Source organism: Felis catus, chromosome E3 (genome assembly GCF_018350175.1).
Source record: "Felis catus isolate Fca126 chromosome E3, F.catus_Fca126_mat1.0, whole genome shotgun sequence".
NCBI lineage: Eukaryota > Metazoa > Chordata > Mammalia > Carnivora > Felidae > Felis > Felis catus.
Genome location: NC_058383.1, coordinates 31,756,483 through 31,781,569, shown reverse-complemented (window position 1 = coordinate 31,781,569; position 25,087 = coordinate 31,756,483). Strand labels below are relative to the sequence as shown.

Sequence of the window (25,087 nt, the reverse complement as noted above, 5' to 3'; positions counted from 1 at the left end):
TGAAAGAAGGAACATACTATATATAGATGCTACAAATATTAAAAGGATAATAATAGATACAATGAATAACTTTATGCCAATAAACTTGACAACTTAGTTGAGATGGTCAAATCCCCTGACAAGGGTAACTTTCAAACTGACACAAGATGAAATAGAAAATCTCAATGGCTTTACATCTATCCATTTTCCAAAAAACTTTTCCACAAAGAAAATTCCAGATCATGGGTAGAGTCCATCAGACACTTAGAGGAGCATGAATACCAATCTTATACAACTCTTCTGGATAATAAAAGGAGGAAATGCTCCCATGACCTGTTTTATGAGCTCAGCACACAAAGGAAAAAAAATAACAGCTTAACAGCGGAGAAACTTGGCAGACACTGTGTTCATCAAATGACCAAAGCTAACGCCACCAATACTGGGACATAGTGCAGTGTCTGGGTGGCACAATGGGTTAAGCGTCCTGCTCTTGATTTCAGCCTCAGGTCGTGATCTCAGAATTCGTGAGTTTCAGTTCCACATCGGGCTCTGTGCTGACATTATGGAGCCTGCTTGGGATTCTCTCTCTCTCCTGCTCTCTCTGCCCTGCTCGCTCTTGCGCTCTCCCTCTCTCCCCCTCCCTCCTTCTCTAAGTAAATAAATAAATAAATGAATAACTTTAAAAAATTCTGGGACATACTGATATTAGGTACCTCCAGATATGATGGCACATCGCTACTGTAGCTTGCTTGAAAGTAGTCACGAGGAAGCATCAGATAAGCCCCAAAATGACTTCCCTATATCCTTCAAAAATGTAAATACCACGAAAGGGAAAGGAATACTCTATGTTTTCTGATTGTGATAGTTGCATTGTAGGAGGTAGGAGAGTATCTTTACGTATAAGGAAAAAAACACTGCACTATTTAGGAGTAAAGAATTATCACGTCTGCAACTTAGTCAAACACAGCTCAGGAATCAAGTGTATTTTTATAAACAAATAAAAACGTCACAGACACACTTACATATGTGTGTATAGAGAGAGAGACAAAGAGGTAAAGAAGAATGATAAAGTAATTGTGGTAAATGTCAGTAATTGGTGAAGCTGGGTAAAGTGTGTAGGGCATTATTTGTGCTATTCTTGCCACTTTTCTGCAAGTCCGAAATTTTGTCAAAATTAAAAGTATGAGAAAAAAAATATGGGGAACACTGCTCCCAACCCTTCCTCCTGGATTTTTCTAATATCCATTAGTACATAAAAGGCTGTGACAAGTCCTGCATAAGGAAACCTACTTGGTGTTTCGTTACAAGATTCACTTTGTCGACGAGGTGTTAATTTCTGACAAAGGGGTGTTGTCAGTATGTGAGATGCTGAAATAGAGTATACGTGGGCTTCAAAACCTGTAGGATCTAATCTACCCTGTATGTAGTTCCACAGAAAGGGCTTTTCTCCAAGACCCCCACTGCCCCTGCCCCATGGCGTTCCCCAGGCTCACCCTCTCTGAATGTCTCCTTCTGCTTCAACACGCCCTTGAGGGTCAGGAGGTGGGGCACAGCTGGCCAGCCAGCCACCGTGTGCTGCGCTTGGCTCTGCAGGGTGAGGACCTGGCCTCCCCTCTGCTCCGCGGAAGCCTTGAGGACAAGCTGTGCTGTGCTCTGGTCCACCAGCACCTTGTACAACAGCCAAACCCTAGAAAGGAACGTGATGGGAATAAAGGCAGTACCTACACTGCGGGCAGACCGTGAAAGGCGGGTCCCTGCACCCCACCGTCCAGACCCCCCACAGGACTGCTTCTATCGGGCTCTCAGCCCATGGAGATGCAGTCTAACAGCAGCTAAGATCATAGGCTTTGCGGTCAGCCAAACCTGGATCTGAATGTCAGTGCTGCTACTCACTAACTGTGGCCTTGGACAACGACAGAACCTCTCTGAGCCTCAGTTTCTTCTATTGCCAAGTGGAGGATAAAAAAGAACCACTGACATTGAGTGGATATTGCTGATATTTTCTCTATGCATCATATGATACTGAATGATGAGGAAATAAACAGCTTCAAGAAGCCTGGTGTTAAACTTCCTAGGGGCGCCTGGGTGGCGCAGTCGGTTAAGCGTCCGACTTCAGCCAGGTCACGATCTCGCGGTCCGTGAGTTCGAGCCCCGCGTCGGGCTCTGGGCTGATGGCTCAGAGCCTGGAGCCTGTTTCCGATTCTGTGTCTCCCTCGCTCTCTGTCCCTCCCCCGTTCATGCTCTGTCTCTGTCCCAAAAATAAATAAATGTTGAAAAAAAAAATTAAAAAAAAAAACTTCCTAGAGAGCTGGCACAGGGGACGTGATCCCTACTGTCCACATAGGATGCTCTATTATAACACACCATGGGAGGCACCTCTCTTGGGGATCAACACCAGAAACAAGATCAGCCATCCTTTCCCTGGTGCAAACCACACAGTTGTGAGTGTGTATGTTTCCCTATAGCCTTTGCAAGTAATGCCACCGGTTGGTTTCTCTTTGTGCATTGGCTACTAGGATGCTTAAAGCCAAATCTTAAGCTGGGCTCCAACCAGTGTAGAAGATCTCGTGGCCTGCATTTTGTTTCCTAAAGCCACTTTGAGCACCTTCCTATTTTCCCCAGTTTTCTTTTCCCTTCATGCTAATTTCCTCATGTGTTTTGAAAAATCTAGGACAAAAGTTGGGAAACTATGGGCCTGTGGGCCAAAACCAGCCCACCACCTGTTTTGTAAATAAAGTTTTATTGGAACACAGCCACACCCATTCATCCCCATATCAGCTAAGATACCTCTGGGCTACAAGAGCAGGGTGGTTCCCACCAGGACCATATAGTCCATAGATCCAAAAATATTTACCACCTAGCCCTTTGCTGAAAGTTTGTCAATTCCTGACCTAGAACAACATCCATTTTTATAATCTGCCTCAAACCCTTTTTGGACTGGAGTTAAGGAAGGACGTTTCCACAGGTGGATGAATGGGTGGATGGGTGGATGGATGGATGGATGGATGGATGGACAACTACAAAGGGTAATTCTGGGGACAAAATCATCCAGAACTATACCTGAAACCTTGGGTCTCCTCAAATTCACAAAAGCTGCCAACGCTGGGGCCACAGGGGAAACAGGGCACTAATACTTAACGGAGACCCAATCTGTACCAGAAGGTATCACACTGAGAAGAGCAATGCTAATGGCAGCTGGGGAGTGAATATTCTCGCGGGCCAGTGCTGGTGTGGCGTTCATGAGCGCTGCTCCATTAACCTGAGGACAGCCCTAAGAAGCAGGCTGAGAAAGGGCACAGTGGCTGGCCCGCAACCCAGAGGCTGTGCTGGGATTTGAACCCGTGCAGCTGGCTCTAGAGCCCAGGATCCTAATGGCCGGATCGCGGCGGATAAACGGGCATGCCCAGTGAAGGTCATGAGCTCGCGGTTGGTGAGTTCCAGCCCCATACCGGGCTCCGCGCTGACAGTGGGAGACTGCTTGGGATTCTCTCTCTCTTTCCCCTCTCTGCCCCTCCCCCACTCGTGCTTTCTGTCTCTCTCAAAAGGAATAAACTAAAAAAAAAAAAAAAGAAAGAAAAAAAAAGAATGGCCTAAGTAGGGAGGATTTAGGCCTGGTCCCCGAAGGACGCAAGGGGGCGCCTCTGAGCCATGATTTCCCATCTCTCCGGGACACCAGCCCTTTGCCCTCCGAGGTCCCTCCCCGCTCACAGGGCCCCTGGGGACCCTCACCTGGCTGGGGCCACCTTGCTGGAGAGCTGCAGCTGAACAGCCCTGGGGGCGCGGAGGACTGCCTGGCGGAGGAGGACACTGGCGCCCCAGGCCCTGCTGCTTCTCCGGGTGTCCTGGCTGGTGTCGGCCTCCAGCAGCAGCAGCTCACGGTCGGAGGCGTGCACAGACAGGGAGCCGCCGACGCTGTGGTCTTTGTGAAGCCGCCGGGCAGTCGCCTGCACCTGAAGGGAGGCAGGAGAGGACTCCGAAGTGGAGGGAGTTCAGGAAGGGTCTGTGGGAGCCGGCTATGTGGGAAGGCCCTTCCTCCTGGAAGCTTTCCTGAGCCACTCCAGCTGTGAGAACCACCAAGCAGGCACACAGGAAAAGAGAGGAGGCAGAGGGAAGAAGGGTGGATGGCCTTCCCTGACCCCAGAAGACCTCCAGAAGCTCCAGGGCTCAAAGTGGGGAGTGTGCGGTGTACGAGGAGGAGCCATACTGGGGGGGCGGGGGGGCGGGGGGACAGGCAGAGGCAAAGGCTTGGCCAGGCTCCCAGGGGTGGGGGTGGGAGGAGGGAGTTCCATCTTGTGCCAACTCCGCAGGAGCTGAAGCCCCTTTCCTAATCCAGGCCTCAGTTTCCCCACTGGTCCAGCCTGGTAGGTGCAGTGCAGTGATGTGGGAAGCTTGTAAAACTATGCCTGGTCCCTCCATGGACGAACTGATCAAGTGGTCCATCCATGCAATGGAATATTAGTGATAAGAAGCTCCAGAAAGACGTGGAGGGACCTTAAATGCAGCTCACAAAGCGCAAGAAGCCAGTCTGAAAGGCGATACACCGGAAGATTTCAACTGTATGACATTCTGGAAAAAGGTAGAACCAGACGTCAAGGGCTCAGAGGTAGCTAGGGGGTTAAGGGGAAGAAGGGGTCCACAGATGGAACATGGGGGATTTCTAGGGCAGGGAAACCACTCCGTGTGATACAGTAAAGAAGGGTACATGACATTCTTTGTTTGGCAAAACCCCCCACGACCATACATCCCCCAGAGGGAACCCAGATGTAAACTACAGACTTTGTTTAATAATAATATATTAATACTGGCTTGCCAGTTAGAATGTATTACACTAATGCAAAATAACTCCTAAGAGGGGAAACTATGAGGAAAAGGGAACTCTCCGTACTTTCCATGCATCTATTCTGCAAACCTACAAACCACTCTGGAAAATGAAGTTTATTAATTCTTTTTCAAGTATGCCCAGGACCCCCTGACCAATCAACTCAGCGCCTCGAGGGCTGGGGCCCAGGAATGTTCTAAAACCTCCATAGGTGATTCCAACATGGCTTGGGCTGAGAACTTTTAAGTCACACACATGTCTTCTCCAACTGGGCCTCTGCGAGTCCGAGGACTCCCATAAAGCATGCGCCCTCAAGAGGGGCAATATCGCCCCCAAAATGCAAAACCTGATTTGTGGAGGGGTGGATTAAAAAAAAAAACCCTCTTATGTGTAAATCGTAGATGAGCATTCTGCACGCAAACAGAAACACAGGACGTCTGTGTTATTAAAATTTCAATTAGGGGGTGTGTGGTAGGGGCCGCTGGCTGGTTTGTACACGCGTACCCTGAATGCTGTTTATCGCTCCCTTGAGAATGTACAGATCCCGTGCTCTGAGTTCCCATCAAGCAGGATATGTAGGAAAAACATGTTCAGCGTTCAAGGTCAGGGACTCCAGAGGTGGCCAAGGGGGAGCATCTCCTTTGTAACAAAGAATGTCTGTATGGCATACCATGATCTCCTTGGAGCTGGCCATGCAAGGAGGGAAAAGGCAACAGATAGCTGGCTGGGCTAGATGCCGTGGGTAGATCCCAGCAGCGGATGTTTTGTCCAGTCTGCTGTTCCTGGACTCCCTGTACGTAAGTTTCCCCCAATAATCCTGTTTTCTTTGCCGTATCTGGGTCATTTCTTCCGTCTCGCTGGGCCATCACCCACCCTCACCTTAGAGTCTGCCCGGGAGCAGCTGCCTAATTGGCGGGCTAGCCATGAGGCTGGAGAGAAATCTCCACGAGTGGTAAGGGGTTGGAAAGGGAAAAAGGGAAAAAAAATCCACAGGGGGATATGTCAAGTCGGCCAGTGACCTCTGCGTGGGGAGGGATGGCCCATACGTCAGATGCTTGTGGAGCGCCGCGTGAGGACAGGGACGCCCTGAAAACGCCAGCCAGTCCAACGCACTTGTTGGGGATGCCGCGCACAGGGGCAGGGGAGGGAAGCCAGAGCGGGACAGCAAGCGAGAGAACTCAGTGTGCCGTCCGGCGAAGCTCGGAGGCCACAGGAGGCCAGCGATTAAGACGCTGGCACCTGACTAACAGGTATTTACCCAGAGGATACAAACATAATTCAAAGGGTTGAATAAGACTCGGCCAAAAGACTGTGCTGTCTGGGACGGGCTGCAGGAGTCAGCAGGACAATGAAAGTACAGATGCTAGAGAGCCTCATGTCAGGCAGGCACCCACACAACGATGCGATCGCACTGTGCTCATCACTGCTGACACCTGGCTCAGTATTGACGCGCATCCATTCCCGCAGGTGCGTTCCCCTCTCCGTGGGGATGGCTGCGGGCATGCGGTGCCCGGGGCTGGCCCTACTTACCCTGGACTGCACTGGACGCTACACCCGGGACGCTACATCCCTGCCTGCCCGGGCCGTCTACTCACTCGCTTACAGGAGAAACCTACCAGCTGGAAGGTGGTCAGGGCCCGACGTAGAACCAAACACACATCTTAGTGGCTCTGTCCCCTGGCCATGGTCTTCCCCTCTGCGGCCGCCACGGATGCAAGGGGGCAAGACACACGGCTGCCATCTTTAATTCCTCCTGCAAGGCAATCCCCCTCCTTACCTAGGAGAGTTCCCGAATGAGGCAAGTCGTTCTGCAAAGTGGGAGAGCTCGTGATGTGTTAACCGTAACACGAGGGACACGCGCTCTCATCAAAACCGAATGCTGCTCATATACACCTGAACGTTCCCACGACGTCTCCCAAGCCACGGCTAGTTCAAGCACACAGAGTAAACCTGCTGATTCCCTGGCCACTGACCCGGCTGGGTTCAATCGCTCGCCTTCTTCCTAGCAAAATGCTTTCCAGAGTCTCACCATCGTTTGTGTTTCCCTAGCCCCGGGATGCTGCGGCTTGCACCGTGGCTCTGGGATTTGGTTACAGTGCACCTCGGCATACCGGCTCCAGCGACGCCGCGGATGAGAGGCGTGAGAAGAACGTGTGGGCCGTCCAGGGTGCACAGGGGTGGAGCGTACGGGACCGTGCTGCTGGCTGCTTTGCTCACGCACACCCCGAACACCCCTGTCCATCACTGTCTTGAGGATGTCCACATCCTGCGCTCCCTCTGTATTCCCATCAAGCAGGATATGCAGAAAAAAATATGTTCAGTGTTCAAGGTCAAGGGCTCGGGGGGCGGCCAGCCTGGTGCGCCTCCTTGATAACAAAGAATACCCGGATGACAGGCCTTGATCTCCTTGGAGCGCTGGTCAGGCGACGAGGGGGAGGACTGCAGATATTTGCTAGGCTACTTGCGACCCTACAGAAGCGTGCTGTGCACAGAGTCCCGCAGCAGATGCTTTGGGGGGGCTCCAGGAGGGGGACAGAGGCTGACAAGGCTGGGCTCCCGAGCCCCACTTCACCCACAGAGATAACGTAAACAAAGGGTGCTGCTGTTTTAAAAAGTGATAATGAAGTCTGAGCCCGTGAGATGACCCAGCATCCCCATCATCAGCTACATCCGCTTGATGGGGACATGGGCTCTGCAGCCGGACCGGCCGGGTGCCCATCCGGGATCCTCTACCTACATGCTCAGTGACCTTGTACAAGTCACATCACCTCTCTGTCTCAGATTCTCACGTGCAAGATGCTACAACGGCAGAGTCACGGGGTAGCCATGAGAGGAGCCACGTGAAGGGCTGAGAACAGAGCCCGGCATGTGGTAAACACTTAACAGACAGCAGCTCCCATCACAAGGGATTACGGTGACAGCATGGCCTCAAATATGGGATGCCAGCGGCCCCGAGATGTGCCGTGACTTTACGGACCCCGGCAAGAGCAAAAAAGCTGGTAACAAAACAACGAAGCTATGTGGGTCTGAAGACACATCCTGATTTCAGAGCTGTTGACACAGTGTAACAGGTGCCTCTGAGAAGGACCAGCTTTCATAACCGAAAGCTCTTCTCAGGCTCCTTTATAGAGTTTCCAAAGCCACCAGCACAGGGATGAGCACGCAGCAGGCATTTAAAAATGCCATCGAGTTCTGAGCCTCATCACAGGTGGGACCACCCGTCTCCACCTCCGTCTCCCTAGCCCATGGCCTGATTCCTGTATACATGGCGCATACAGCTTGCTCCACGAAGCAACCAACGTGCGGGGCTTTCTGAGCACCCAGCGCTGCGTGGACAGAGCTCAGCCTTCCTGCCTGCTCCTTCTCTCCGCCCTTTACTTCCTTGTCAAGCGAACCCCTTCGTGTTTCCACCCCACACCAGGGAAAATACTCCGGGGTCAAAAATGATCAGATGGCCTCCCCTAAACACAGGACAGGGTTTAGAGGACAATTCTGCTTCTCTCCATTTTCAAGGGTGAAATGTGATCGTTCTACCCCCCAGGGAGCCAAAACCCCTTCTGGCCTGGACAATCACTTCCAAATGATGGATTTGGAAACCTCCCTGCCATCTGTTCTTGATTCTGGACTGGCTGTCTGGCTCAGCTTAACATCCTGGGGTGGCCTCCCCCCGCCCCACACCGGGGCCTCCATCGTCCCTTCCTTCCGCCCCATCTCCCAGCAAGCTGGAGGCTCCGAGACAGCACTTGGCAGGCAATTCGAGGTCATCCCAGAGGGCCCACGTCCGTACCTGCAAGTTTGGAGGAAATGGGGGTCTGTGGGGATGGCTGAGCTGGAAGAGGAACACCAAGTGGGAGTCAGATCCGTTCAGCTGGACTGAGACCTGTTGAGAGGCCGAGGGGGAGGGGGAGGGTCAGAGGGAGCAGAGGAGGGAGAGGGAGAACCCCAGAAGGTAGCTGGCTGGGCGCTCCAAGGGGGACGGTCATCCCAGAGTTTGCCCAAAGCCCAGGCCAACGGCACCTTCTGTGATGCTTCTTGGCCCCAGATGTTACTCAGGCTCTGTTACTTGCAAGCGTGAGAAGTACAGCCCCAGACATGGGGCTGGGAAGATAACTCTGGGACCCTGGAACCCCTACGTCCCCTGCCACGGTGCCTGCTCATGTCTCCCATGTCCACGGCTGCATTCTATCTGACCCTGGCCAGGAAGTAGGCACTGGACAACTGGCTTTACAACCGTCGCCTCATTTAATCGTCACCGCTCCTCTCACACGCTGGTATGTCGAACTCCATTTCACAGGTGAAAAAAAATGATATTCAGTGGGGTTGAGTAATTTCCCCAAGGTCACACAGCAAGTCCACAGGGTAGCTAAGATTTGAACTTGAAAGCTCTCTGGAGGTGAAGACAGAAACAGTCACCTGTGCGTCCCCAGCACATAGTGCAGCAGAGACCCAACCCGTGTAGAGCGAATGATTGAACAAAGATACCTCTAGCAGCTGCTAGATAGTCACCGAGCTGCATTTTCCGGACACGCAGCGAGAACTACATTTCCCAGCCTCCCTTGCAGCTGGGTGGGCCAGGTGATAAGTTCCAGCCAATGGGATGTGGGCAGGAGTGGCAGGGCCCACTTCAGGGACTGGCCCACGGAAACCTTCTGCATAATTCTCACCCCCCCTTTCCCACGCATACTCCCAAAGTAAGCGCTCCAGGGCCACCTGCCCCCTCTTCAGCCCCCCACCCCCCACCCACCAGACACTTGCACTCTAACACGAATGCCGCTCCTCCCCCACCAAAGAGGCAGAACTGACCTGGGATGGGACGTCGGGGCTGGCGGTAGCCCTTGCGTCCACACTGAAGTCAAACAGTCCCGGGGGACCCCGTCTGAAGGCAACGTCCCCATCCACACTCAGGGCCTGGGGGAGCCTCAGCTGGAAAGCAACGGTACCGTTTACTCTCTCCCAACGGTTGAGAACCCTGCTCAGGGGCCACCAAACAGTGTCTGCCCAACCTGGGGACGGGTACCTGGGAGGAATGAGATGCGTTCAGGGCCAGGCGGTGCCAGATTTCCTCACCCTGAGATCTGTCATGGTGCAGACCCCTTAAGTGCAGCACGACGTTCTGGTTGACTTTCAAGGTGGCCTCCACCTCCCTGCTCTTGGCCTGGGTGAGCGAGAACCAGTGGCATTCAGAGACGTGACTTCCCATTTCCAAGGGCCTGCAGAAGCCACCCCGGGAACCCAGCGGTGAGAACAAAGTGGTCCCAAGATGTCTACCCACCCACTCACAGGGCAGGGAGTGGGACCAAGCGCACCAGGGTCTTTCCAACAGGGATGGTCAAGTCCGGTGCCCACAGGCAGAGTTTGTGGGGTGGGCCTGAGGGGGCAAACTTGAGGGTCTGTGTCTCATTCCAAAGGAGTGTCCTGGTATTAGTCTGTTTTGTTCACTGCTGTATGCCTCATATTTAACGCAGGACCTGGTGCATAGTAGGTGCTCAAGAAATATCTGGAAGAATCCAGAATCACCAGTGATAGCCTGCAACCCCAAGGCCAAAGACAGGCTGGAAAAGAGAGAGAGAGGGACGGAGGGAGGGAGGGAGGAAGGAGGGGAAGTTGCTATTTCTGCTGGCTTTGAAGACAGAGAAGGAACCACAACCCAAGAACCATGGGTGGCTTTAACAAGTTAGCAAAGACGAGGAAACGGATTCTCTCCTGAAGCTTCTGGAAGGCATGTAACTCCAGCAACACCTGATTTTAGCCAGGTGAAACTCATTTGGGATTTCCCATCTCCAGATCTCCAAGGTAAGAGTGTGCTGTTTTAAGCCACCAAGGGTGTGGTACTTTGTGCGACAGCCATAGGATCCTACCACCCGTGGGGGGATCATCTGTTCACTTAGCAGCCACTAGCCTCTGCCACATGCCAAGCACCCGGGAGCAGGGCGCCATCTGTGCCCATCTGGGTTCACTAAGAAGTTACAAACGCCTTGCCACAGAATTTTATCGCTAGTGTATAACTTTAGAAGAATACACGGCTTTAATTTAGAAACAACAGGGAATAGGAATAAATTCTTCCAAGAGAAGAAAAGGAAAGCGTGCCATTAAACACAGAGAGGGTTTTGAAAAGAACGGGCAGCCAGGGTGCCCGTGGGTGGCTCAGTCGGTTAAGCGTCCGACTTCGGCTCAGGTCATGATCTCCCAGTTCGTGGGTTCGAGCCCCACGTCGGGCTCTGTGCTGACAGCTCAGAGCCTGGAGCCTGCTTCGGATTCTGTGTGTCCCTCTCTCTCTCTGCCCCTGCCCCGCTAGTGCTCTGTCTCTCTCTCTCAAAGATAAACATTAAAGAAGAACGGGCAGCCATACTCAGCTAGATTCAAAGGCTCCCGCCTACTTGGTTCTCGTTTCTTGTTACCAGGTGGGATTTGGGACCCCATGTGTCAGATCTTCTGATTCCTTTTTAATTAGAAGCAGAAATCTGATTTTTACCCCCAAATCTTCCGATGTTCGATGTTGACGATGTTTTAAAACATGTTAAGTGCTAAGCAGGCCAAACAAAACACATCTGGAGGCTGGATCCGGCCCACGGCGCCATTCTGCAATCTCCGGTTTAAACAACACTGAACACCGTGGGGAGGTATTTCTGCAGGTGTTTGGGGTCGTCATTATGCCCTCTGTTTCCTGTCAGGAGCTCCAAGGCCTTCAGCCTCAAGCCTCTGGCAGCCATCTACAGCCCTGTTTAACTGGTAGGGATGTGGGGCTCCAGAAGGAGAGGTCTCTGTGCTCAATAGCTGGTCCCACTTCACCCTTCAGCAGGCCTCTGTATATCCCGCAAGAGAGAAACCACCACTAAGTTCTTCGTCCAGGGCCTGGCACATAGTAGGTGCTCAATAAATGCTTGCTGGAGAACGGGGTTACCTCCGGGGGCTTCTGCCCTAGAGGGATCAGGAAGGAGTCCGGGATGAGGGCTGAGGGGGCACCCGTCAGGTCCCCGAGGGAGAGGATTACGTTACATCTTGGTTCTCACAACCACTGCGTTAAGAGATGTGTACTGTCTCCATTTTACAGACGGGAAGACGGGGGTCCAGAGTTGTGGAATCGTTTGCCAAGGGCACCTTGCAAACACGAGTCTCATGCCTAGGAAGACGAATGCGAACACATTCTGAGGCAGGGGTTCAGGAAGCTACGGCCAGAGAGTCAGGCTGGGCTCGTTTTCTGTGTATACGGTTGTGTTTGTCAGTGGGGGCTGCTGTAACAACAATCCCAGAGACCGGGTGGTTTAAGCAACTGGAACTTATTTCTGCCAGTTCTGGAGGCTGGAAATCTGAGATCAGGGCGCGCCGGCGTGGCTGAGTTCTGGCTTACACGTGGCTGTCTCCTTACTGTGCCCTCATGGCGGGGAGGGGGGGTGTCGGGGGTGGGGGGCGGCCCTCATCTTTTCACGAGGGCTCTACCTCATGAGCTAACCCCACGCCTCCCAATACCTTCACATTAGGCCTTCAATGTGCAAATCTGGGGGTGGGGGGGGGGGGACACATTCAGTCCATTAGCAAAAGTTTTATCAGAACACAGTCGTGCCTGTTCATTTGTGTCTTCCAGGGTGTTTTTTTGTGCGACGAGGGGCGGAGACCGTATGGTCTACACAGGGAAAAAGAGTTACTGTCTGCTCCCTCACAGAAATAGGTGGTCGACCCCTGCTCTGGGTCAGGGACACGACAGATGTTCAATGGCACTGAGGTGACTATTCATTAAGCACTGACAACGCGCCAGGCCCTGAGGCTCTAAAGGTAAATCGAGTTGCACTCTGGAGATATTGCAGGTGTGGTTCCGGGACCACCCCAATGAAGTGATTCTCGCAATGAGCAAGTCAGAGAAAATGCTTGCTGTCCCAGTGCGCACACAAGTTATGTTGACACTGCAGTCAACTGAATGTGCACGAAGAGCATCGTGTCTAAAAAACCAATGCACATACCTTAAAGATACCTTATTGCTAAAAACTGCTAACCATCGTCTGAGCCAGTGGTAATCACCGGTCACACGTTACTGTAACAAATACAATAATGAAACCGCGAACTGCTTCAAGAGTTACCAAAATGTGACACGGAGACCCGAAGTGAGCAAACGCTGTTGGTAAAACCCCACCAACAGCCCGGCTGGATACAAGGTGGCCACAAACGTGACACGGAGACCCGAAGTGAGCAAACGCTGTTGGTGAAACCCCACCAACAGCCCGGCTGGATACAAGGTGGCCACAAACCTTCAATTTCTATTTAAAAAATAAAGCAAAATCTGCGAAGCGTAATAGAGTGCCATCGGATGAGGTATGCCTGTAAAACAGATACGGTACTGAACACGAGTCTTACAGACTAGTAGGGGAGAAAGGAATTGGTCGAAGAATCCTATCAAAAGAGAACCGAGATCTCCAACAGGAGCCAGAAGCAGAGGTGGGGGGTGGTGCAGGAGGGGTAGCTGGGGGATGGGAGGCGGTCTGGGGTCGCGATAAAGCTTCCCAGAAGACGTGACGTATGAGCTGAACCCCCAACAATGAGTAAAGGGATGAAGGTAAAGCTGAAGGAGAGAGGAACAGCTCCAGGCACAGAACATACAAGGGTCCTGGGGCAGGAAAGAGCCAGGTGAGGAAGGGAAAGGAGGCAGCAAAAGGTAGAGAGTGGTCTCAGGTGGCCTGGAGGGTCAGCGAGACCAGCGGGGCAGAGCTGGGGTCTGTGTCCAGAGAGAACTGTGACGAGGGGCATGACTTTAAGCGGGCATATTGAAAAGCCCCCTCTGGCAGCCACGCAGGGTAGAAGAATGGGGACAGAGCGGAACAGAAAACCCGGGTAGGAGAGCATTCTGCTCGCCCAGGGCGGAGATGACGGCACTTGGATCGTGGGCCGCTGGGGTGCAAGGTGCCTGGGGCCTCCGGGGCCTTCTCACTTACGGCGTGCTGACTCCAAGCAGCAGCACAACCCTCCGTGTTCCCAGGGACGGTCTTGCTGCTGTACGGGTGGGTCAGGCCCACACACACCTGGGAGGGAAGAGCACACACGTGCGTGCGCACACACACGCACAAACAAGGACAGGTCAGAAGCAGACAAGGGGCCTCCCCCTGGGCCCAGCCTCCTCTCCAGCTGCACCCCGGAGCCCACTTACGTAGGGGCGTCCTGCCTGGTAGCCCAGGACTATTGTCTGCAGGGTCTCCTCTCGGCCATTCAGGACCAGCCTGGTTTCCAGGGAGCATCGCTGGTGTTGCCTGTCCGCCGTGAAGGTCTCCTGCAGGAGCAGACTCTGCGGGATGGGCAGAGGCAAGGGGTGCCTGGCGTAGAGAGAGGATAACGGGCCAAAGAATGGCTGTTAAAACAGCTGGCAGGGGCGGGGGGCCACGGGGCCCCGTGAGCTCAGATGGGGCCTGTTGCAAGCTTGCAGAGCGAAGACCGTCACAGAGAGAACATGAGCACATACCCCGGCCCTGCACATTATAATCTGCCAACCGACACCCATTCCCCGTCTCGCCTCGCCTCGCCTCACCCAGGGACCGGGGCACAGCAGGGGTCATCCTCACCCCTTGGCAGCAGAGACCCAAGCACAGGCAGCACCTGGGGTCTGTTACCTTGGTTGACGCCTCTGTGCCTCGGTGTTCCCACCTGTGAAATGGGAGCTAAAATACTAGCCCCCCCCCCCCATGTCACACGGTGGTTGGGACCATTGGACAGAAAGTCTACACAAAGAGTACAGGCTCCCTGAGGGCCAGGACTTCTGTCTTTTTTATTCTCTGTTTTCCAGACACCCAGAAAAGTACATGGCACATAGTAGGTACTCAACGAATAGAAACAAAACAAACGAACGAATGAGATCTATGCAGATAACAGCTGCTGGTACTCTTCTGTTACTGCTGTTTGGACACGAGATGACCAAGGTCACGCAGAGGGTCTGGACATGGCCTGGAGTTCATGAAATCCCCCCTCTTCCATCCCCAACCACAAGAGCCACCTTTGCAACCAGCTGTGCCTCCAGGAACTGAAAACATTCCCCGGAAGGGCTTTCAGGCTGCGGTGGGGACAGATTTCTGCTCCCAGGTTTCTTAGCATCCGAATGGAAGGGGGACTAGGGATGCGGGGGCTTCCAAGGGACGCAGATGGCTTGTCTCTGAGCCCCGGGCTCTGTCTGGGCCCCACAGGCCAGCGTGGACCTCCCAGGAGCACAGCTCACCCTGTCCCCCGTGACCCTCCACGCTGCAGAAGCAGAGGCCTGGGCAGACAATGCTCGTGAGGGGAAGGGCCTGCATGTACCTGAGGAGGAAGGTCCCCCGCTTCTGGTACAACCTCCGGTCACGCGTCACCTCCTCCAGCTTGCCCTCCAGCTCCAGGCCCTGAGGCTGGCCACTCATGCTGGTCACCAGAGCCACCAGTGACACGTGGGTCTTCCGAGGCTGCAACCAAGACCAGGCTGATGGGGACGGATGGCCGGCGGGGACCGAGCTCCTTAAACCTCCCGCCCGGGGGTCCAAGGGGCTCTTCCCCCTGCCCGTCCACTGCCCTGGGTATGGCATCTGACAAGGGCTGCTGAACTGGATGGCAGCCTCACCCTGGATCAGACTGCACCATCGCACGGTATCACCACCATGCCTGCACCTCCCCAGGCGCCCAGCGGGGAAACGAACTTCTCAGGCTTCTGGCTCCACGAGGCAGGGCTTTGCTAGCACGGGTCTGTGCTAATATGGCTAGTTTCCATTTACATACAGGGAAACTGGGCTCAGGGAAGCCCAAGGTCATAGGCCAAGCTAGTGGCACTGAGCCCTCTCCCACCCCAGGGGAGAGATCTGAGGTCTCCGAAGAGTGGCGCCTCCAGCAAGGGCTACCGGGACATACCTGCTCCATGTGCCTGTAAGCTGCCGTTAAGTTCACCTCCTGCAGGGGGCTCTTCAACCAGCCATGCAGTATCTTAAGCTCCTGGCTGTTCTCTGCGTGGATCTCACTCTTCAAAGTCGCACCCCATGCTGATTCTACTTCAGTCCGGCTGCGGAAGAGGCTCTGTGCCAAGGCCATCGCCGTGGACACCTACATCGAGGAAGTGGAGGGTGACCCTATGTTTTCCCCTGGGACGCCCTTTCTCCCCATTACCACTTGGTGAACTCCTACCCATCCTTCAAAACCCCTCTGATACCACCTCCGGGAGGCCTTTCCCATCTGGTCCCCGCAGAATTGGTTGTTTCCCACAGGGTCTTGAGGAAAGAGGAAAAACTTCCCTCCATCTCTCAGCCCTGAACAGAGAATCTGAGTTATCAGAGAAGATAACTCCCTTCCCCCTCTCTCCTCTTCAGCTCGGAAAGGGAGTATGATCTCACGGGGCCACCATTATCAGCAGGCAGGGTCTCTGTGTCCCAAGGGACACACACATGCGGGTGGCCTTCTTTCCCTGCATAATCACTGTGGTCTTCAAAGGCCTGGGAAGACTGGGTGTTGTTCTGGCTTGTCCTGGAGCTGGGGGAGGGAGGACACTGTAGCCCCACACACGGCTGTGCACCCCAGCCCACGGCCCCCGGCACAGGCCCCACCAGGAATAGCACGGTGTCTGTACCCTACAGGCCACTGTCCGCTGTTCACACAGCTCCAAGCCTCAGGAAAGGGGGTGATGGGGTCAAAATGGAGTTTAGGGATTACTGAACCCACTGCCAAATACTAGAAATCCGTGACACCTTGTCCCGTAGGTCACTGACCCTCGGGTCTCCCCCCAGAACCATGCCCACCACCCCCCAGCAAATGCCAGCCGTCCATTTCCGTGAAAGGCACCTCCTACCCACACAGCTGCTCGGCCAGAGCCTTGGGGTCATTTACGTCGTGTCTCGCGCTCCCTCCTCCCCACTGACAATCCACCAGCTCATCTGTCAGCTCCAGATTCAAACGTGGCTCTGGCTGCCACGTGCTAGTCCCTCCTGAGTCCCCAAGCTTGCCAGTGACGCCCGACTCCTCACGCCTCCAACCTGCTCCCACTCTGCCCCTGACTCAGGGGGGGCTGCACCGTCCCCAGATGGGCCCACGGAGCTGCCTCCTTCTGGGTCCAAGTCAGGCCTGGACCTCCTGCTGGGTCCACCCATCATCCCAACGCGGGGAGGGGATGGATGTGCCCGGCTCCCTCGTGGGACACCCAGGGCATCTTCCACTGACTGGGTTTCTTTCAAATCTTTTGGCTTCTGAGATCAAACAGGTGCACAGAAGCATACTTAATTACATCCAGCAGCTGGTACAAAAGTCACCTATGACCTTGAGGGAGTTTTTATTCTGGTTTTCGGCAAAAGCCTGAGGTCTGCCTATTGCTGAGATACCCTCCAACCTGCCTTCCTATTTTTATCAGCTGCTAAGCAAGAATATGGGAAAGTGAGGGCGCCCGGGTGGCTAGCTGGCTGAGCGTCCGATCTCAGAGTCTGTGAGTTTGAGCCCCACACTGGGCTCATTTGTTAGCACAGAGCCTACTTTGGGTCCTCTGGCCCCCTCTCTCTGCCCCCTCCCCCAAAATCAATCATTAAAAAAAAAAAGAATAGGGGCGCCTAGGTGGCACAGTCAGTTAAGCGTCCGACTTCAGCCAGGTCACGATCTCGCGGTCCGTGAGTTCGAGCCCTGCGTCAGGCTCTGGGCTGATGGCTCAGAGCCTGGAGCCTGTTTCCGATTCTGTGTCTCCCTCTCTCTCTGCCCCTCCCCCGTTCATGCTCTCTCTCTGTCCCAAAAATAAATAAACGTTGGAAAAAAAAAAAGAATATGGGAAATCGAGATGGGATGGGGGGATGGGGTGGTCCCCTCTCCCAAATTCACTTAGCGACTAATTCTCAAGACTGTACACATTGGGTCATCCAAACCGCCCACATCTGTGACCTGATCTCAGGTCTGCGTGTTCTCCCTCTGCGTGGGAGACTTTCTAAATGGCAGGGAACCAGGCTCCTGGGTCCAGAGTCCACCTGCGGGAGGGAGCAGAGGGCATGGCTGGGCATGCGCACCCGGAGGTAAGTGGTAGTCGGGGTGTAGATGTGGATCTTGCCCTCCCTGTCGCGGCCCCGACGCCTGCCGGCCACTTTTATCACCAGGTTCTTGAGGGTCCGAGCTTTGCCCAGCGTCAGCTCCAGGACAGCCTGGAAAGTGGGCCGGTGGGGCCAGTACAGCCTGTGAGCCATTGAGACCATCAGCCAGGGACTATCCAGGTTCAAGGCTCCTGCAAGAAGTAAACAGACAGAAGGTGGACACCCAGTATGAAAAGAGCTCCTGGCAGACCTCGAGAGGTGCCTCATCACATCCACTATGGGCAGGTTTCACACCTGGGAATGGGTGAGAAGGGGCAGAAGGGAACTTTGCAGAAGGCTGGTGATGCTCTGAATCTTGCAGGGGCTACACAGGTGTGTGCACCTGTCAAAACTCATTAAGTGGCACCCTGGAGAGGTGTGCATTCCACCCTAGTTAACACCGCACATACTGGAATACTTAGGAGTGGAATGTATGGATGTCGCCAGCTCACTTGGAAGTGCACCAACGAATAACCTGGACGTGGTAAGGGGACGGATATGTGATAACACAGGAGGAATAAAAATGGAATCGTAGAATCTGGGTTAAGGGTACGTTGGTATCGATGACACAATCCACGGTACTTTTCTGTAGGTTTGAAGTTTTGTCACAGTGACACGTTGGGCAAAAGGTATATATGCAGATGGGCACCTGGGTGGCTCAGTCGGTTGAGCGTCTGACTCTTGATTTTAGCCCAGGTCATGATCTTGTGGTCGGGAGACTGATGCTGACAGCCTGCTTGGGATTCTCTTTCTCTCTCTCTGCCCCTCCCCTCCTCAAAATAAATAAATAAACATTAAAAAGAAAAAGAAAGGTCCACAGATACAGGTCCCAGGCTCCCCATCCAAATGCTCAACATGGAATCTTCCCAGTCAACAAGTGCACCCCCAAACCTCCAAACACATGTAGAACTCCTTCCAGAGTAGTTCTGAGTGGTCAATTCTTAAACATAAGCACACACCTAAGCCTTGCGTGGCATTCGAGGAAAGCCACTCACAGAAATTCAGAAAACAAAAGTTAAAAGAAACTCAGAGAGAACAAATCAAAGCCCCCAAATTCTCTTAGGTCTTAGAAAGGTAGGAGGAGTTGTGTCCGTGAGCAAAACACTCTAAGAAGAGAGCTCCCAGGAACAACAACAACAACAAACAGAGCTCTAGAAAACAGAAGAGAGCCAAAATTTAAACGTAGTTGAAGGGCTGGCAGAACTTGAGGAAACAGGTCATCAAAACAGAACTGAAAGATAAACAGAAGGAACAAAGGAAAGCAAAGAAAGAAAATTAGAACCTCAGTTTCTGGAGCCTATCTGACCAGAACACAGAGGGAAGGAGATTATCAAATAAACTGTACAAGAAAACTACCAGACCTGAAGGACACTTCCAAGTTGAAAGGGTCTACGCAAAGTGCCCAATACAATGGATGAAAGAAGATGCATGTCAGGGCACATCATAAGATCCGAAGATGCTGAGAATACAGAGACATTCCAAAAAGCTTCCAGAGCGTAAGAAAGTGGTCACATACAAAGGCCGATGGACCAAAAATAGTATCTCAACTGTATGAAAGGACAGTAGAGCAAAGTCCTCAAAATCCCAAGGGGAAAACGAAAATTCTCTACTCAGCCAAGTTACCCAGGTAGAATGAAGCCAGTTTAAACATTGGGGGAGCAAAACATTTACATCCTATTATGAGCTGAACTGTGTCTCTCAAAAATATACCAAATCTCACCCCCTCAGTGTATCTCACAACGTGACCTTATTTGGGAGTGAGGTCATCACAAATGTAAGTAGTTATGATGAGGTCACACTAGAGTAGGGTGAGCCCTAAAACCAATAGGACTTGGGTCCTTTTAAGAGGAGGGAAGTCTGAACCCAGGCATACACACCAGGAGAAAGCAGTGTGACAACAGAGACAGAGATGAGAGCAGTGTGGCTGCAAGCCAACAAACTCCAAGTAGTGATGGCCACAACCACAAGCTAGGAAGAGTCAGGGAAGGATTCTACGCAGGGTCACAGAGGGAGCACGGCCCAGACAACACCTTGAATGCAGAATTCTAGTTTCCAGAACTGGTGAGAGAATTCATCCCTGTTCTTTTAAGCCGCTCAGTTTGTGGTCATTTGTTAAAGCAGCTTTAGGAATCTAATACCTCTCTCAGGAAGCTACTGGAAGATGTGCTCCATCAAAACAAAAGAGTAAATCAAGAAAAAAGGACATAAGTGCAAGAAACAGGGCTGTGACCCAGAGAAGTAGAAAGAATTCTCAGAATGATGGGGAAGGGACACTCCAGAACCACAGCTGTGCAACTGGTCTACATTGGAGAGGGACAGTGGTTCCAAGAAGAAGGTCTCCAAGAAAAATATGGGAACTAATTGAAGCTGATGCATAATCTCATGTGTTTGGCCATCTGGAGAAGAATTTTGCACTTATGCTTAAAAAACTGGGGATAATTAGTAAGAGGAAAATAGGAAACTAACCAAACAGGGGGAAAGCCCATTATAACTCCAGGAAAAACAAAAAGTCAGCTTTGTGTCTCAGCTAAGAAGGACATTTATAGAGTCACAATTAAGTAAACAGTGGATATTCACAGACCAACTCTTTTAGGGGGACAAAGAAAAACAGATATTCGAAAAAGTCTGGTTAAAGAGTTACATTATCATCTTGTCTGGTAAAAAATATATGAAGAATGTCTAAAATAGAAAAATCAAGAAATAGCAGTATAATTATATTATTTTAAGAGCTGAAGAGTTTAATAAGAAACAGATAAAAGAATTTATAATGGTTGCTGTATTAAGTAAAATTCTGGATAGAAAGATATGAAGCAGACAATTACAGTAATTGTTATAAACTAGCTTGCTCGTTTAGGGATGCCTGGGTGGCTCAGTTGGTTAAGCGTCCAACTTTGGCTCAGGTCATGATCTCCTGGTTCGTGGGTTCGAGCCCCACTTCAGGCTATGTGCTGACAGCTCCGAGCCTGGAGCCTGCTTCAGATTCTGTGTCTCTGTCTCTCTTTCTCTGCCCCTCCCTCATGTGCATGCGCACTCTCTCTTGCTCTCTCTCTCTCTCAAAAATAAACATTAAAAAAATCTTTAAAAAACATTTAAAGAAATATTTCAGGTATATACATCAGTAGAGAACATCTGATGGGCCCCTATGTAATACTCACCCACCTTCAACAATTACCAACTCAAAGTTTCTACTTTACTTTTCAAACTATGTATGACTACAATAAGAATAAAATTAATTCAAGGATAAACCATGGTAAATCCAGTTTTTCAAGGCGAGAGAGTGTTCCAAGGAGCAGCAACAGCATGTGCAAAGGCTCTGAGGTCTCTGGGGGAACAGAAAAGAAGACAGGGGGACTGCAGGGTAACGGACAACAGGTGAAGTGGGGCGGGGTGAAACTGGATAATTAGCATACCAATCTTGACATCCAGGCAAACAAAAAGGAAAGGTATTCCAGGTAAGGGGCATAGCCCGAGCAGAGACCTGGGGGCCAGAAATCTCAACCGCTAGCCAGAGCCTCCCTAAATGACACTCACCTTCCCATTTCCACAGGGTAGCTCTAGAGGTGTCTTTCCACCGCAAGCCGGCCACAAAGGGCAGCTGTCCGTTGTCCTGAACCTTCAGGTGTGTGCTGCTCTCCATGTGGGGCTGCCGAAGGCTCAAGTGGTACAGCTGCGCACGGTAATCCACCTGCCTCTCAGGCACCTGGAGCGCAAACTGGAGAAGACCCACCGTCAACATGCTGGTCAGAGCACTCCACTCCCAACCTACAACATTCCACTGGCTCACCAGGACAGCCACGGGTCGGCCTGAGTTCCCCAGTTATCAGGAACTGCCCAGCCCAGGCCACCCCTAAGGAAACCCTGTACCCATCAGCAGTCACTCCCCATTGCCCCTGGAAACCATTAATCCAATTTCTGTTTCCATGGATTTGCCTATTGTGGACATTTCGTATCCGTGGAATCATATAATATACGGCCTTTGGTGTCTGGCTTGTTTTATTTAGCATGACAATTTCAAGATTCACCCATGTTGCATTGTAGCATTTATCAGAACTTTATTCCTTTTTATTGCTGAACAATATTCTTTTTTTTTTCGTTTTTTTAATGTTTATTTTTTTTTCATGTTTATTCATTTTTGAAAGACAGAGAGAGACAGAGCACAAGCAGGGGTGGGGCGGAGAGAGAGGGGGACACAGAATCCGAAGCAGGCTCCAGGCTCCGAGCTATCAGCACAGAGCCCGATGCGGGGCTCGAACCCACAGACCGTAAGATCATGACCTGAGCCAAAGTCAGACGCTCAACTGACTGAGCCACCCAGGCGCCCCTATGTTTATTTATTTTTGAGGGAGAGAGAGAGAGGGAAAGAGTGTAAGCAAGGGAGGAGCAGAGAGAGAGGGAGACAGAGAATCGGAAGCAGGCTCCAGGCTCGGAGAGGTTAGCATAGAGCCTGACCCGGGGCTTGAGCTCACGGACCGTGAGATCATGATCTGAGCTGAAGTTAGACGCTTAACCTACCGAGCCACCCAGGTGCTGCAGGAGCCTTGCCATGTTAACATTCATTTTTCAGTCCAGGAACATGGGATGTCTCCCCATTTATTTCAGTTTCTTTAATTTCTTTCAACAACATTCCGTGGTCTTCAGAGTATTCGTTTTACATTCTGTTGTTACTTTTATGCTGAAGTATTCAACTTTTCTGACACTATTACATAAGGAATTATTTCCTCAATTTCATTTTCAGGGTTTTCATCGTTAGTGTAGCGAAACACAACTGACTTTTGTATATTTATCTTGTCTCCTGCAACTTTGAGGAACTCATGTATTAGCTTTAACAGATTTTTTTGTGTGGATTCATTAGGGTCTTCTACAGAGGACATAATGTCATCTGCAAACAGAAATCGTTTTACTTCTTCCTTTCTGATCTGGACATCTTTTATTTTTCTTGCCTCACTGCCCTGGGCTAAAACCTCCAGTTCAATGTTGAATAGAAGTGGTGAGAGCAGACATTCTGTCTTGTTCCTGATCTTAGAGGGAAAGCATTTATTCTTTCACCATGAAGTATGATGTTGGCTGTGGATGTTTCATAGATGGCCTTTTCAGGTTGAGGAAGTACTCTTCCATTTCTCATCTGTTGGGTGTTTTTACCATGAAAGGATACGGGGATTTGCCCAATACTTTTTTCTGCTTCTACTGATCATCTCATCTTCTACTGATGCATCCTTTATCAATATGGTGTATTACCTTGATTTTCCAATGTGAAACCAACCTTGCATGCCTGGGATACAACCCGTTTGGCTGTGCTATGTAATTCTTTAAAAAATTTTTTTTTCAACGTTTATTTATTTTTGGGACAGAGAGAGAGAGAGAGCATGAATGGGGGAGGGGCAGAGAGAGAGGGAGACACAGAATCTGAAACAGGCTCCAGGCTCCGAGCCATCAGCCCAGAGCCTGACGCGGGGCTCGAACTCACGGACCGCAAGATCGTGACCTGGCTGAAGTCGGACGCTTAACCGACTGCGCCACCCAGGCGCCCCTGTGCTATGTAATTCTATTTATATAGTGCTGAATTTGGCTTGCTAGTACCTTCTTGAGGATTTTGCATCTATATTTATAAGAGGTCTTGGATTTTTCTTTTCTCCTGAGGTCTCGGTCTGGTTTGGGCACCAGGATGATACTGGCCTCAGAGAATAGCCCGGGAAATGATTTCTCCTCTTGACTAATCATTCAGTAAATTATTTTACAGTAAATTAATTCTGGCACAATCCAGTCCAGCCAAGAGGCTAAGAGCCTAAGGTTTGCAATGAGACATCCTGGAGTTTCTATTTCAATTCTGCCACATGGTAGACCTGTGGCCAGGGACACCTCAGACCAGCGTGTTGACACAATTTCCGTTCCAAAGAATGAGGATACATAGTGGTTACTTCACTGGGCTTAAATGAGTGCTACCAACAACACAGGTGACGTGTGGCCTGGTAATAATAAATGGCTCATCACTACTCCCTCTGTCCTTCCCTCTTCTGTTCCCTGTCAGCGTCTTAAGAATAAATAGTATCTTGGGGCGCCTGGGTGGCTCAGTCGGTTGACTGTCCGACTTTGGCTGATCTCACGGTTCGTGAGTTCGAGCCTCACGTCAGGCTCTGTGCTGACAGCTCGGAGCCCAGAGCCTGCTTCGGATTCTGTGTCTCCCTCTCTCTCTGCCCCTCCCCTGCTTGTACTCTCTCTCAAAAATAAAGTTTAAAAATTTTTTTAAAAAAGAATAAATAGTATCTTATTCATACTTGTCCCCCCAGAACCTAGCAGGGTGTCTGCCATATTCAGAAGCCTGCAGAAACACCGCCCAGCTTTCATGTCTTTCCCAAAACCCTGGGGGCCGGATACTGTCCAGAAAGAAGATGTTTTCACAATTTAGAAGAGTAACGTAATGCATGTACTGCAGCCGTAGAAAGAGCTGTCAATCACGTCAGAGTTGTAATTTTTTCGAATGTCCAACAATATAAAAAAGCCATCTGCAGTAGAATAAATACAGAAAAGATGGTGCTCAGCCTTCCTGAGCGACCAGGGAAAGGCAAATTCAAACCACGAGATATCCTTTCCACCCATATCAGCAATATTTTTCCGGTGGTAAAAGTCACATATGGGTGAAAGGAAACTGCTCCCATGGACATGGCTGGAGGGGCGGGGGGGGATTGATTCGAGCGTTTTAGAGCGCAAACTGTCAAAAGGCAGCCAGTTAAAAATATACAAATCCCAGTTGTGCATTATGACCTCCGTCCCAGAGATACACACGTGCCCAGGGAGGCATGCCCAAGGATGTTCAGACTCGCTCCGCTAGAAACCACAAGAGTTACACGGCCGAATAAGATACAATACAGCAGCGTAGGGAACATGATGAACGTGTTTAAAAGAATGGATCAGATGTCTACAAAGTAACAAGAAATTCCTCCTACACGGGTAGCTGAAGGTCTCACAAAGCAAGACTCACCAAACAAAACTAAATGCTTGTGACAGGCCCACAGAGCAAACAACAGAAAGAGATCTCCTTTCTAGCGCCCAGGAATATAACTGCTGTTCCTTCTAGAAGGGGCCAGGATGGAAGAAAGAACTAAGAACGAAGTTTTAGCTTCATTCTGAATGTTACTTTTTTTTTTTCACAAGGGGAATTTATTCACAGAGTGATGGTATATATAAAAGCAATTTAATACTTGGGAATAAAGTTAATCAAGGAGACCAAAGACTTGTATACTGGAACTCACAAAATGTTGGTGGA

The 25,087-nt window shown here is 51.2% G+C and overlaps 1 protein-coding gene and 1 long non-coding RNA gene across 2 annotated transcripts in view; one reads left to right on the top strand and one right to left on the bottom strand.

The window, feature by feature from the left end:
* The window catches only part of LOC102899050, a 124,917-nt gene that overhangs the window by 43,384 nt on the left and 56,446 nt on the right, over positions 1–25,087 (bottom strand). Inside the window, exons 28-38 of the mRNA XM_023247099.2 lie at positions 21,358–21,538; positions 17,767–17,978; positions 15,647–15,835; positions 15,068–15,207; positions 13,932–14,094; positions 13,720–13,806; positions 9,816–9,953; positions 9,602–9,721; positions 8,586–8,678; positions 3,709–3,929; positions 1,473–1,666 (exon numbers count right to left, since the gene is read on the bottom strand). Of these exons, the coding sequence (XP_023102867.2) occupies positions 1,473–1,666; positions 3,709–3,929; positions 8,586–8,678; positions 9,602–9,721; positions 9,816–9,953; positions 13,720–13,806; positions 13,932–14,094; positions 15,068–15,207; positions 15,647–15,835; positions 17,767–17,978; positions 21,358–21,538 (1,738 nt within the window). The remainder of the gene's footprint in view (positions 1–1,472; positions 1,667–3,708; positions 3,930–8,585; positions 8,679–9,601; positions 9,722–9,815; positions 9,954–13,719; positions 13,807–13,931; positions 14,095–15,067; positions 15,208–15,646; positions 15,836–17,766; positions 17,979–21,357; positions 21,539–25,087) is intronic.
* LOC123382489 lies at positions 5,343–12,181 on the top strand. Its single transcript, XR_006590923.1, has 3 exons — positions 5,343–5,591; positions 6,266–9,069; positions 9,928–12,181. It is a non-coding gene; the product is annotated as an uncharacterized LOC123382489 (long non-coding RNA).